The sequence below is a fragment of the Apostichopus japonicus genome, chromosome 14 (assembly GCF_037975245.1).
Source record: "Apostichopus japonicus isolate 1M-3 chromosome 14, ASM3797524v1, whole genome shotgun sequence".
NCBI classification, from domain to species: domain Eukaryota; kingdom Metazoa; phylum Echinodermata; class Holothuroidea; order Aspidochirotida; family Stichopodidae; genus Apostichopus; species Apostichopus japonicus.
This window is the reverse complement of record NC_092574.1, coordinates 23,760,260-23,775,568: the sequence shown is the minus strand read 5'-3', so window position 1 is coordinate 23,775,568 and position 15,309 is coordinate 23,760,260. Positions and strand designations below refer to the sequence as shown.

Sequence of the window (15,309 nt, the reverse complement as noted above, 5' to 3'; positions counted from 1 at the left end):
ATAGAAGTTCATTGCAGTGCCCTTATACAGTTATAAAAGCATTAGTTGTCATATTTGATCATTCTTTGTATCCAAATCATCTATCTCATCCCTCTTTCACCCTTCCTTTTCACCTTTCCGCACAGTCAGGCCCCACCAGGGTGTCTCAATTTTAATTACCCAATAAATAAATAAATATTTAAAAAAGGGAGGGGTTGGGGTAACAATAACAAGATGGAAGAGGAAACTAGCGATTGATTATGTTGGTGCAACGTTTTGTTCCTAAAACTTTTTTTCAGAATAAAATAACTTTTCGCAAGTTTCATTTGAAAGATTGTTTATCGGTATTATTTTTTTTTCTCTCTCCTTTCTAGGGTGGAATATACGTCGAGCAGTTATTGGACTGGTATTCTGCAGGATTTTCTCCAATTATATTAGGACTCATTGAAATTGTCGTTATCTGTCACGTGTATGGTATGTTTAAATTAAAGTTTATTGTTTTCCTAATTTAAGGAAAGATATGTTCTGTGTCTATTTTATAAATTTTTTTTTTTTACCGATTTTGAAATCATTTGGACGGGTTTAACGTTAAACGGGACGTCTTTAACAGTGTGTACTACCATGAATCTATTCAAGACTTATGCTTACCCACATCTACCCTATTAACGCACTCTCATATCTCAATGTGAATATTTTTGCTTAATTTTGTAAACTCTGCTTTATTGTCTGTTTTACTGTATGTATTTTCAGTAAATGTTTGTACACTACGTCTTAGCATAAAGAATGCTCGACGGATATTAGTAGCTGATAAAATGATTTTACTTCTTTTTCTCTCTTCTATTTTAGGTTACAGAAAATTCAGGCAAGATTTGAGGCATATGTTAGGATTTTATCCGAATAACTTTTGGTTCGTTTGCTGGTTGGTTATTGCTCCACTCTTAATCGTGGTGAGTATAGTACTCTGTGGTGGTATCATTCATATGTGTACTCTCTGTTAGTCAGTGTGTATACTTATCACCGTTACTGGATGTTTATTCTCTGATGAATGTGTACTCAACACGGTGTTGGATGATGAATGTGTACTCAACACGGTGTTGGATGATGAATGTGTACTCAACACGGTGTTGGATGATGAATGTGTACTCAACACGGTGGTTGATGTGTACTCAACACCGTGATGGATGTGTACTCAACACCATGGTGGATCAGTGTGTACTCGTTGTGGTGGATGTGTACTCAACACCGTGGTGGATCAGTGTGCACTCGTTGTGATGAATGTGTACTCAACACCATGGTGGATCAGTGTGTACTCGTTGTGGTGGATGTGTACTCAACACCGTGGTGGATCAGTGTGTACTCGTTGTGATGGATGTGTACTCAACACCATGGTGGATCAGTGTGTACTCGTTGTGGTGGATGTGTACTCAACACCGTGGTGGATCAGTGTGTACTCGTTGTGATGGATGTGTACTCAACACCGGTGTGGATGCAACCCAAAAGATTTTTTTTTCTTGCTTGCGTCCATAAAGGCTTGAAATGAATTATTTGCTGGCAGTAACAATTTTCCCCCGAATCGTTCAGTAGCATATATTTATTTACTACTAAATGATTCATATGTATGTATATTTAATAATAGACATTAACAGACTTTATAGACTACTCTATTTACGTAATGCTACAAATTATTAACATTGTTTTCGTTTGACTCAAGTCATTGCAAGAAAGTGGGAAATGATGGCTCCTGTTTTGCAATAATACACATCAGAGAGAGTACGGGTTAATTTCTCACCCACCGAGCTGAATTTTCGTTCTTTCTTCTTCTTCTTCTTCAAGGTGGTCCTTATTTATACGTTTGTGGACTACACACCCGCCTCCCTCGGTGATTATTCATACCCGCCTTGGGCCCAGGCGATCGGATGGTTCCTCACCTTTACGAGTATACTTTGTATAATATGCTACGCCATCTACAACGTAATCTATTTACAGACGGGCACTATAAAGGAGGTGAGCGAATCAGTCTTATGATTCCGTTTCCTTAAATTTTTGAAAAAGTTGATTTTCTGAAACTTAAATAATCGGAGATGATTCAGTGTGAGTAGAATTGACTAGTGGAAATACATTAACGCACCAGATTGTCACGGCATCACTAAACTATGATACCGCCTCTTTTGGTCTCGCCAAACCCAGTCTACAATCACTTCCATCCATCCACCCACCAACCTACTGATCCCCTCCTCCCTCCCTCCACCCCCCCTCCCCTTCACTTCGTACCCATCTTCAAACCAATGTAACGAGTCCTGGTTCTCTTCAAAACTTTTTGAAATAAACGAACAAACCTTTGAAAAATGTAGGTAGAATTTCCGTTGATTTCTTTTCTTGACCATCCTTGAAATCCTTGAGAGTATATTGTTACAAAACAAGAAAACATAGATCAAGTTGCCGTATAGAATATTTCACCTTCCCCACGGTACTTGCTCTTCTACGGGGTATGTTGGTTCAAAGAGGTCCTGGTATACGATACTGTTCCAAGCGAAACGGAACCAGTATACACATGGAAGAATGGAGAAAGAGCTTTCGCGTCCTGTACTGCTTGATGGTAATTAAGGGTCAACCAGCAAAAGAAACAATTTCAGAAATTGTTAGGCAACACTTTGATTTGAGACAAAGGAAACTATAGAACTGCATTTTTCTGCAAATAGGCAGTATTGTAATGCGCGTGGAGTGCTTGCAGTATTATGAAAAAAACTTTGCGGTTGCTCATGGTGTTATGTTTTGGGCGGACAACACACCAGGGACAGTGAGTATAATCATGTAGTTACCTACGTAGTGAGGGCGCTCGTGAGCGCCGTGACAGGCTCAGAATAAGTTGGCGACGCAGCTACTGTATGTGTACAGAGACTATATAAAACTTTATAAGTTTCAACGTCCAGTCAGTTAGGTATCGTTCACTCGGCCAGTATTGCCAATATTGCAGCGCGCACGCGCAATACAATAATAAACAGTCGTTTAGAAACTGTTTATTAATCGTATCAAAGAGCCAGAAACAGGAAGCAACAGAAAGAGATAGTGTCAGTGCGAGTGAGGGATGCGAGGGATTTCCCCTTCTTTGTCCGACGTTCACTTCTTCCGGGTTGTGAAATTTCCATTTAAGGTTTTTGAAAAGGTTGACAAGCATTTACTTTTAATTCCAAAAAAGAACAAGAAATGAATAACTAAATAGATACTTGACGAACTCGTAAGTAAGTAAAAACGGATCGATCGCAACTATTTAATTGATGATTTTCTGGCCGAAATATCGCTTGGAACGATGGACAATTTTGTTTAGCCTTAATCGAGATCGATATAATGGTCTCCACAGCAAATGACTGAATGGAGAGTGACAGTTTGTTATGGTCGCTAACGAATGAATTTCGAAGTTTATTATGGCAAGTCGTGGTGGCACCGAGGGCAACTTGCCGTCCGTATCGTCGGTTAATTCTGTGATATAAGACTGGCGGTATATACTGGAAACGGTGGGTTGTCATATGACAGCCAGTTAATATATCTTGTGATTAGCTTTGTTTCCAAAGTTGGCACATCCTAAAACATGTGTGGAAGGGGCACCACGTTTCATCCATCCAAACCCCTAATTGATAGGGGGAAATTTCAGAAATAACCAATGAGGAGTAACGCACACCTTTTAGTGCACGATATGCGGTAAAGACAAAAGACGAGTCTCTCTTAGCGCATGCGCACTGATTCCTGTATTGACACATATTTATGTAGTAAGTCAGTATGGACCTTGCAATGTAGATAGGAGTTAACGTCACGAGAGCTAGTGCTAAAGGGTCTCCCCCACACTGCTGTGCGCCTCGTCCTCAAAATTTGTTACGCCAACGAATTTGCTTAACAGTAATAACATTTTGCTCTGATTTCTACATCAAGTTCCTTGATCTTGTGAGAATATATCAGTCTTCTAGATTTGCCCCCCCCCCCAAAAAAAAATGAAAATGAGAATGAGAATAAAAGGAACGGAAAAGAAAGATAAAACAGTTACATATTTCTCTTTTGACTTTTCAGCGGATCATTGCTGCGTCCAAGCCTGCTCCAGAGTGGGGTCCTAGTCACAATGCTCATCGGATCGAAGCTGGTTACAGACCCCTTCCAGGTCGAGGGGCGAAAAGCATACCTGGGGACACTGACACCAAAGTCTGAAGTTTCTCAAAAGTTGCCTTGTTTTTGTGTGTGTAAATATTGTTCATTACTTGCTCAAAGCATTTAGTTAGAATTGTCATGATGTTTTTCTATTTCAATCCAGTAATTAATTAATGAATTAATTTTCGACTGAACGCTTGATCTAATCAATTCGCTGTTGTAACAGCTATCCAGTTGTTTTGGCAATCAAGCAGTATTAGTTTAGGACAAGTAGTTTTAGTTTATTTTAGTTTAGTTTAGTAGAAAATGGATCAGGAGGGATACATCTTTTTCCTGAAAGGGCTTTCGCTGAAGAAGGCTGAACACAGAAACCTTAAAACTCGATTGTAATTCTTGAAAATAATTGTCCAAAGCATTTCGCTTTATTCGCTGAAAGTTGTGTATATCACAACGGCGACCCGGACAAATCATTCCATGTAACTCTTTATTCAAAAACCTCTGCAAAAATGAAGTTCCTAAACTTTAATCTACTAAATGCAAACTTGCTTTGCAACTAAATCGTATAGTTATAAATATCCTGAAATATCCTTAATATCTATATATTGCTCCATTGTTTTATCAATTCTTTTATGAATTCTAACAACTCAACCAAAACCTTTTGTCGTCGATAAAAACAATGACGAGATAAAACAAATTACGTCATATAATTATGATTGTTTCATTAATTACAGTCACATCGAAGTCCAATAACCAAAATAAAACCCCAAAATAAATCAATGGCAAAATGGAGCGAAACTCTTCTGCTATTTGCATAAATGTGTCTTCACCAAGTTAGGACAGTTTTTGCTATACTGCATTTGCATGTCCTGCTTGAAAGCACTCGTACTGACAGTATCAGCAGTATGAATAGCATGTTTTAATCAAATCAGATGTATACTGTTAGTACGAATGCTTTGAAGTATAATAAGGGGAGGACAGTGTATAGAATGGTATTAACAATAAGGAAATTTTCCAAACCTGGCTGTGATTGCCAGGAGCAATATTAATTTTTAGAGGCTTAGAAATGAGAAAGTTGTAGATAATTTGTATTCTGTAAGGAGTTGAACTTGAAAGGCTTCATGCTACTGCAAAACTGTGCATGTTTCGTTACAAAATCATGTCAATTGGTCAAACAGGGCTCTCACTTGACCTTATAAAGGTTGAAATTAATATGAAAATGAACTACATTCAATATTTTATATATACTTTACAAGCTAATAGCAGGGTGAATATGTGTGTTTCAACATTTGTATATAGCCAGTACAGGCTCCCCGGAATTTCTCTGGGTTTTTCTTTTTATATCGTTTTTATTGTAAGTATTGAGGTCTATTTCTTATGGGGTATAAAAAATTATGCAATGAATTTTAACAGGCAAAAAAAAACAAAAACAAAAAAAACATTTCTACTATCAAAATGATATTGTATCGTACAACTTTCATTTCGATAATTTCGGGTGACATTAATATTCACATATAAAGTTTTTTTATTTAAATATTCTTCAATCAATATGCAGGGTACAAAACATCATTGATTCCGTTCCGATGGTAACAAGAGTCTTTGCGATGGTGATGGTATGCTCTATGTGTTAGAGAACGAGTGCATAGCTCCATAAACTACGAGCACGAATAGTTTTGCATTTGTAAATATAGGCTATTTCCCGCATGAGTAAGATCATCTGATTCAATGAAAGACAAGATTCTATGAGAGATCGAGTACAGTTTAAATTTGTCAGAGTTCTTGTACGAGTCTGATAAGAAATAATTTCTGCGCTAAATAACACCTTTAGTGACGATTGCTTGTACTCCTGGGTGAGTTCATAAATTGGACGTTGAGTGGTTAAAGTCTGAAAACCTTGTAAACAAAAGTGCTAAACTATCGTATATGGCAAGCAATCGCAAAGACTCTTGGCCTTCTGGTTGGCTTAATCATAAACAATCATGATAGGGTGTATAATGTGTGTGTTCTGTGTGTGTTTGTATGTGACAACTTACTTGAAAGCATGATATCTTGATTTTGGGAGCTGGGAAGGATTGTAGGCCAATACTATATAGGTAAGCGATGCGCCAGATTGGGTATAAAACCCCTATCGCATTTACATGACGGTTAAATATGAAAATCACCTTGCAATCGCGACATCCGAAGCAGAAAACGTCAGAGAGCTTCATTCTTAATATATTCAAAGAAATACGTGAAACGCCATTTTGCTTTCTTGAGCGTTTCCTACTCATTAAAATTACTTTTATGTTTGCTACCGAAAGATATCTGCTTATTTTAAGGAATTCATATAGTTCATAATCAATGTACAGTTTTTAGAATTGTTGTTGATAAAAGATTGTAGTATATAGTTTTAAGATAAAAATTTATGCATTTCTTCAACTGTGGTAACTTTATTCATATTCTTATATAAACAGCGCCCCCAGATCCTTCGTTGTGCCAGAGCCATGTAGCTCTGTTCCCAACCAATAACTTTACCGAAGGCATATTTCGTAATCGAATAAAGCCCACCACCTTATCTTTAGTGTTTTTGTATTTTACAGTAAGGGGTAGTTTGCACAGCGTTTCAGTCTACGTTTCGACATGCATCTTAAAAACGTACTTTTAGCCTCAAAACAATTTATCTCACTATTCTAGTGATAAAACTTTTCCTGTTCGGTGATAAAAACTAATAACAATGATTTCATTACTCGTTAATGTTGGGCGTCGCTCTCCCGCCCTTCCCTCACACCCCCCCCCCCACATTAACCCCACTTCTCCTCATCCCTGCCCACACTGTACTTTTGTAAGGTATGAAAACTTGCCGATAATTCTGACCAAACCTAGGTCTTTTGCTGACATATTTTGTATAGGCTACTACCTACGGCGAAGAGAGCTATGAGGGTGACAACAGTTTGAAGTACAGCTCATGTGCATAACCTTTCTTAGGGCTAATTACACAACTTGCTGCTTTGTATAAAGTTTTCTTTTACTGTAGTAATTTCAGGGTATGAATAAATCATTCAAATTGACTTCAATCGTGTGTGTTATTTCTTGTATCATATAATATAGCTATATCTTCACAGTATTCCTTGCCGGGCGGTCACTTGAGTAAAGGGCAGCGGGGGAGGGGGAGGGTGGTAATAAAAACGAAAAAGTAATGCCCCTTTTTTCAGAATGAGGACAACTGTAATTACAAAGTGCCCGTTTGTTGAAAAAGATTCCAATTCAAGAAGTGACGTGCAGCCAGAATGCACAGATGTTCTATTGTTGGGCAGTTTTGAGGTCAGTTTTGCGTTTGCTTCCTGAAGTCACTGCCTTTTGTTTAGTGCCCCCGCCCAGACTGAACCCTCTCTCCCCACCTTTGAAGAAACGGATACGGTATTACCGAAAATCTACACTGATACGTTATTTCCCAAGATCGTACCAGAAAATTCACATGTTCGCATACGAAAAAAAAAAAGGTACATTAAATTAGAGGTAAACACAACATTTCTTTGGTGGACTTAATGGGTAAATATTCGCTAGTTGTGATAATAAATCTTTAATAGATCACGGAGCATTATGCGACTATGTGTGAATGTTAGATGACTAAGTAGGCCAAAATAACCCAAAATGGTTTCCAATGTTACTAGCCAAACTGAGACGTTGGCGAAGCAATAATGGGGAGGGAGGGAGGGGTTGGGGGGTTGGGTTGTCACTTGAAGAAATTGTACGGTTAGAGTACCTTTTCCTTTTAAAGGAAAGTCTCAGTGAACACAGCAGATACAACACATCTTAGCCACAAGTCTGAGAAACGATATGGCTATGGTATGGAAAATTGACAGTATCGTGACCGTAATGACTGGTAAACATGTCAGCCATCCAGTATGCGTTGATATTCATTGTGCCAGTCATCATTCTTCTATCAGACTAAGGGGGAAACATATAAGCCTACCCAAACTGTCGAAAACAGACTGGAGAATAATTTACTCGAAGGATGTAACCAATTTCGTCGGTCGAAACCTCGTTACTATAACGCAGGCACCCTTTGCGCGAGTCATTGTTTTGGGTGTACCAATATGGCACGATCGACCTTCAAATATAGCTGCAAAGCGTATTGTTGTCAACAGGTGCGATATGGCTTCTATGTATTAACTTTTGTGGTTAATACACATGCCAGGTATTAGCCTATACTGTAATGTGATTGGTAGGAGTAGGACAGCGCCCACCGCCACAGGTCAGGTCACTTCTCACATATGCGGCGGAAGTTCTCGCGACGGAATGAAATTGGGTATAGCGGACTGAAATTCCTACGGACGTTTCCTCGACGTCAACCTAAGTTTCTGCGACGTTAACCTAACTTTCCGCGACGGCAACCTTAGTTACCGCGACGGCAACATTAGTTACCGCGACGGCCACCTTAGTTACCGCGACGGCCACCTTAGTTACCTCGACGGCAACCTTAGTTCCCGCGATGGCAACCTTAGTTCCCGCGACGGCAACCTTAGTTACCGCGACGACAATCTTAGTTTTCGCGACGGCAACCTTAGTTACCGCGACGGCAACCAGCTCAGTATCCGCGACGGTAACCTACGTTCTCTCTACGGCAACCTTAGTTACCGCGACGGCAACCTTAGTTACTGCGACGGCAACCTAAGTATCCGCGCCGGTAACCTAAGTTTCCGCGACGGCAACATTAGTGTTGTACAAACGGCGTGCCATATGGATGGAAAAAACACATGCAGAAACATGATCCTTTACAGTTCTTGGTCATTATACATGGTTTCCGCATACATGTGTCATAGACTTCTCATGTGAAGCGTGATGATTATTTGTTGGTTGGCCATCCATAGTTACTTGTATGATAGATAATCGTGGCATTCCCGGCCTTCCATACTTAGTGTTTCCTTGTGGCCATAGTTACCATACTGTCAGCCGACATTTCGCTTTAATGTACTTCTTTCTATAGTTGGAACTTTTTAGTTGATTAAAATTTCACTAAAGGTCAATTAATCGTATTGTGAAGGACCTTTTTTTGCAGGTGTAAAATATTTGATTTATGAACAAAAGATCAAACGGCAGGGTCATCCCCTGTATCAGTGGCTCATGTACCGTATTTCGTAGTGTAAACTTTGAGCATGTTATGCTATATCAGCCTTTTGGTCACGATCATACATGTAAAACGGGGACATGCAAGGTATACTCTGCCAGTGTCTGCTCAGTTTCCAGGGACAATATACGTAATGTCAACATGATACATGGTCACCCTGGTTTCAATGTAGCATATGGGTGAAAAGGGCCGGGGTGGGGTGGTCAGCTTGGGAATGGATGTTCGACTTTTGAAAATTATGATCTGGATGATTTCTCTTCTTTTTTTTTCTCCTATAGTTTACACTATTTTATCTTTATTTTAAAAGGAAGGTTACCACTCTCTTTACTCAACGCTACAACAGAATTCACAGTTGCAACAACACCGGAATGACAAGAAGGGCCGGGTCATCTACATGAGGTCTAGGTGAGGTTAGGTAAAGTCTGGAAGAAAGAAGGGATAAGATGGAACTACCGCTTTTCCGTGAAGTAAGTTGGAACGTTTTGTTATTCCTCGATGGTGTTCTTGTATTTGCATCTGATTAGCATATAATGATGTCATCATACTGCATGTTCTTAACTTTGCAGTAGGCCTATAAATTGAAGGATGGGGCCAATTAGTCATATATCGGTAAATCGGTCACTTAATGATATAAACAGTAAACGTTGGGAGTGAGTCAATACTATACTACTACAGCATATACCAAGGTATCCGATTTAACCATTGCACACACTCTGGTATGGCGCTTATGATACTGAGGCCGGGTGACACGACAAGGCTGTGGTGAGAATGATAGGAACATATATTAACATGACATAAGTTCAAAGGCTAGATATTGTGGTTTAACTTTTTATAAACACAACAAGATTGATATAGCCATGACGGGCGAATGAATTGTTTAATACACCACAAGTCCCAAGGTGGATATGTACTGGAAGAGTGACTCTGGTGTCAGTAAAAGGCTGCAATTAGTTGTCACATGTTGAAGTTCACAGTACGGTGTAGCGCCGGGTCTGTATATCTCAGGGGACTGTCGGCTTGAGAGAGTGAATAAGGTTGTTTCGATGATTTTTCTTTCAAAGTATTTCAGTCTTATTTCGCAAAATACCTTTAAATCTAATGCGAATAGGATAGAATGCATGCCATAATATACTCTTCTCTTAGTGCTTATTTCATAAAATGGGCAGTTATTGTCTTCATACAATGTGAACAAAGCTATATAATTGAAAGAGCCACCAAAAGGTTAGCCTATATCAATAAATCACCATTCTCGGATTATGTGATTGTTTTTAAAGTATTTGCGGCTTCCTTACCTTCTGCAAGTCCTTTGTTCTGGTGAAGAAATCGTAAAGGAGTGAGGGCAAATGTTATTTGAAATACGAACTCGGCGTCTGTACAGATGAGACCATGTGTAAAGGAAACCGTGTCAAGGTGTGTTAAGTCCACTTTTTCTCCCCCACCCACCCCTCCCCACCCCCACACACACCCACACCCCTTGAAAGAAAATTACATCCCGGGATTCAACTAGGGCAAAGACAATTGATATTTCAATTTGTTTCTTTTCGAGTTAGAACATTATAAATTTTCTCACGTCATTGGGATCCGGCAGTAACCCGCCATCAGGGTAGGTCAATACAATGTTACCCAGTAAGGCATCGAAACAGCGGTATACATTTGTTTAACACAGATACCAGAGTTAGTTGGTTACGTGTGATTTGATATCAATTTGTTATCACTGTATACCTCACCCCCCCCCCCCCCCTTTCTCTAATTTTACTATAGTGTAGGCTTTGATGCGTCTGAAAACTTTTCATTACCAGTTAACGAACATGGCAAAATTATTCCGCCCATGTTAAGTTAAGTTGCAATATCATGCTAAGTCTGGAGTAAGAATATCCACTAGCTGCACGGACACGTAGTACTGTGCGCTCCCTGAAAGGAACTTAGTCATCTGTTTACACATTTAATTCCTAAATGCGATTTTATAGATACGCAATAAATATATATGCAATAAATGCATAATATTGACGCAATGTGACGTATATCAACATAACAAATCAAAAAGCAAACTGCGGTGCGGTTTCGATGATGCTACATGAATAATAATAATAATATATGAATGTGACACACTAGGCTGTAGCGTATGGCCAGAATGAACAACATACTTCAACCTAAGTACTACAGCAAAAAGGCTTGAGATATGACAAACAATATTCACATTGGCAGCCGATGACTGAGATGGAAACTAGCTTTTCTTGTATTCAGCCTACGGATTGATCTCTACCAAAGACAACAGGCTTCTTCAAGTTCTTCTACTCAATGTGGTACACATACAAGCCGTACATTAAGTATAGGCGCCGGTCGACTTTTACCCCCTGGTCCCCAAGATGTTGCGTCCGGTTTGTCTCTAAATTTTGCATGGGGTGGGCAACCTTTTTGAATGAATGGGCCAGATATAAGATGTGAAAATTTGACTGGGCCGCACCTAACCAACGACCTGCTGTTGTTTTTAAACCTTTGATTCCGAGGATTTTCAAGCAATAGGTGTGTGTGTTTAATCTGTATTAAAAAAAGCATAATGTCAATACAGTACCGTTGAAGTAATTGGGATAATAGGCCGAACTGACAGCATCATTAGTGCATAATTCTAAGCAGCTAGCTCGTTTTTTGTGATGATGTAAAATAGATTGATTTTTATTTCTTTTTCTTGAGACATCACTGAGAAAATCACTGGCGGGCCGTAGGTTGCCCACCCCAGCTCTAAAACATCTTACTAGGTGACAGTTAATTTTCGTAAACGGCGCCTGGTCATTTCCCCAACGTTACTACATCCAAACCTGAAGTTGTTCTTGGGCACTGAATCTCGAAATAGAGGAATACTTCAACAAAGGAAGCAAAGATATAATACCAATGATTCACAATGATATCGTCCATTCCAATAGCAACGTTATATACAAACTTTACGTTTATTACACAGGCATGTATGCAGCGACGTATTCATTTAGCGGCACACTTAAGTCAACGGAGATTTGGTCAACTTCTAGATTCTACTCTACGGATGACCTTAAGCTAATTTCCAATTACCAACAGCCTCTCCTATTCTTATGAGGCGTAACGCACGTGTTATTTAATAGGCTGATCGGTGGGAAATACGGTAGATTATAATACAAGGTTTCCACAATTTGAACTCTGGTGACTCCAAATGACATTTGACCTCTACAAAAAACAATAGGCTTCTTCTACTCAATATGGTACTACGGTACACCCCAAATATGAGATTGGTCCAAGCTTCCCTTCTTGAGATATCGTGTTTACAAGCAAGGCGTAACATACGTACAGACACACGTACTGGCACACAAACACACACTTTCAACCGCCTGCATATGACTACAAAGGTTACGATTATCATCGAAAGCAAAAATGATTTTCCCCCTTTATCTTTCACTGTATTGTGTCGATCTTTTATTCGGTTCTGTTCTAACTTTAACAATGATGATTGTAAATCATATACAATACATGTGATCACGAGCGTGTTCATGGTCTTATCACTTTTAAAAAAAAAAAAAAAAAAATTGATAGTTTGAAGAAAAGCAAACCTTTTTATTTTATAATATTTTTTTGTTTTTTGTTTGTTTAACTTTTGCCTTCATAATATCACACTTGCTTGCCAAAAGTTTGCTTTTGGTACAAAACGTATATAAGCTTCAAATGAACACCTCCAAGCCCCCTCCCCTTTCCCATATATAACCGAATAATATGTTTGGCAGGATTTCTGTCCCCTTGATAGTGACAGGTGGTGGGGAAATGGTGTTCTGACGGAAGCCAATTAGCATTTCTTTAGTCTTACTCTTAGAAACATTCCAGTTCACGAAAATTTAAATCACAATAATTTACAAAAGATTGTAACTGACTAAGATATGCATAATGCATCTAACCGCGATATGGTGAGGTCATAGCGAAGGTAAAATGAGGTTACTTTTAACCATAGAAATTCACTTGAACAATCATCATATTAAATGAATGGTTGAACTTCTATCTGTATGAAGGGTCACAACTTAACACAAAGTTTGCTTAAGCATACAGCCAATAGCACTATTGTATAAGATCTTGAAGAACGATATCTCTGAAACCTAAGATTAAGAGACTTTAAGCCTCGTGCATTTTTTTTATAATTTGAGGAGATTACAGTAGGCCTACCAGACTGTAAACGTTACCATCAACTACATATGCTACATCAGAGACCGTCTATAATCTTGGGGGAATACTAAGGCTTCCGTAGATAACATAGCACGAGGTTTATTATAGCTACATGTTTCCCAACTTCTAGCATACTGTGTGTAAACACTCAACGAACAGAGGCAGAAAAAGTAAACCAAATTTATTCATTCAATCATGGAAGAGAAAAAGGAACATTGTGGTAAGTTTCTTATTGTGCTGTGTATTTGTTTGTATTGGCTAAATATTGATGTATGCTGCATGGTCAAACGTTATTTCCGTGGATCATTTCAACTTCACGTTATGCCTACATTGTTCTGTAGTGCTACGTTAGGAGATATTGTATAACTAAGTTGAGAATCTTTTTCATTTAGCGTGCCTTAATTTAATGGCAGTTAGTTTTCATAGCTTGCGGTCTCTAAATTCCTAACAGTCTTATCTGATTTCCGCTGAAAGTTGGGAATGTTCTAAAGTTATGCAAATGGTAAATAAAACACAGGTATTCACTACAACTTTAGGGTAGTCGCTGTCAACCATGGTGAACCTAGGCATACTGTGTTTTTCGTTACGTTAGTAGGCGGAGTCTTGAAAGACCTCGATAATTCAGTAACCAGAATGTCAGCGCATGTACTTCAATGTTGCACTTACTGGATGCATTATGGTCTAATGCCATCTGTTAATGTCTTTTGCTTTTCAGTATTTCCGTTTTCATTTTCCTCTTTTTGGTGAACGATCACACTTTTGAAAATGCTTGATACTCTTCTTGATAGGGAAGTGATATACATGTATTAAAGTGGCAGTAATGACTGAGTCAAGGCTAGTCGTAGCCTAGTAATTATACTGAGTCAAGGCTAGGCGTAGCAGCTAGTATCACTATCACAGTATCAGGCCTAGCTGCAGAGAGTAGTATATAGTGTCATAATCATTAATGTGCATACGTTAACGTTGGCTATGACATTAGTACTAGCAGACATAGCCTAATATAGTAGTAAATAAGTAGTAATGTAATACGGTACTACGATACCTAAGTGTAGATCAATCTTGGCAGCTGCATAAGAATAGTGACCTAAGCCGACAAAGACCTTAGTATATATGCCGTGGGTAGGCCTATATCTGATTAACTACATTCAACTACAGCGTTTGGTAGATTGAATGGAATATTTGTAGGTTTAAGGCTAAGCGTTTGTTTTTATGGCGCTGGACCTACAAAGTATTGCTTTAGGGAAGTAGTGGCCTGGCGGCTAAACCACGCAAGGCGCGTGTAACTCAATACAGCTACGGTTACCATATAACAAAATCTGAACCTGTTATGAGGTGAAAAGTGCTCAGGGCAACAGATCGTTTTTCTTTCCGATTTACAATCGCGGGACTAAATCCAAATGTTTTGTGTGACACTAGCAAAAGGTACGCAATGGTGCTCATATATAGTTCCGACAGATATTACATATATACCATGCAATCGACGTAAGTGGAAAAAAATGTTATTAGCTTTATTCGAAGCAAAGCGAACAAGAACTTGTATGGTACAGTCATCAATTTTGAGCTGTATATTATCAACAACTGAGTTAACGTTTAAAAACATCTACAGTACATATATATATGGACGGACTCTTTGAAGAAGGGGAGTTTTTGGAGTGGGGATGTGGGGGGGGGTGGGGGCTAATTCTCTGTCATCTGCGACTTTTGACACATTTCGTTTGGATTCGGAAAGCCCAAATGTAAAATTCGTTCGGTTATTGCTATTTTTTTTCACTATAATTCGATAAAGTTATAACAACTACTCTAGAATGAAATTCGAGGAGACTGCAACCAGGGCTTAATTACGGGTTCACATTTTGTGTATACATGCAGGTTTGAGGTTTGTGAAATTTGTTTCTCATAAAATACTAAAAACGATA

The 15,309-nt window shown here is 38.8% G+C and overlaps 2 protein-coding genes across 8 annotated transcripts in view; both read left to right on the top strand.

Annotated features, from left to right (window-relative positions):
• Positions 1-7,157, top strand: part of LOC139979625 (sodium- and chloride-dependent glycine transporter 1-like) — a 55,605-nt gene extending 48,448 nt beyond the window's left edge. For all 6 annotated transcript variants that reach the window (XM_071990606.1, XM_071990605.1, XM_071990607.1 and 3 more), the window contains 4 exons: positions 354-453; positions 826-926; positions 1,813-1,983; positions 4,039-7,157. In XM_071990606.1, coding sequence (XP_071846707.1) covers positions 354-453; positions 826-926; positions 1,813-1,983; positions 4,039-4,173 — 507 coding nt within the window. In that variant the 3' untranslated portion in view covers positions 4,174-7,157. The remainder of the gene's footprint in view (positions 1-353; positions 454-825; positions 927-1,812; positions 1,984-4,038) is intronic.
• A 3,334-nt stretch (positions 7,158-10,491) lies between these two features.
• The window catches only part of LOC139979624 (sodium- and chloride-dependent glycine transporter 1-like), a 40,886-nt gene continuing 36,068 nt past the window's right edge, over positions 10,492-15,309 (top strand). The window contains exon 1 of one of the 2 annotated variants that reach the window (XM_071990604.1): positions 10,492-10,627. Coding sequence is in view for 1 of the 2 variants with exons in the window: in XM_071990601.1 (XP_071846702.1) it covers positions 13,589-13,613 (25 nt within the window). In the remaining variant the exon portion in view is untranslated. Of the gene's footprint in view, positions 10,628-13,400; positions 13,614-15,309 lie in introns of those variants that run through there. The other variant, XM_071990601.1, reaches the window with a different exon arrangement.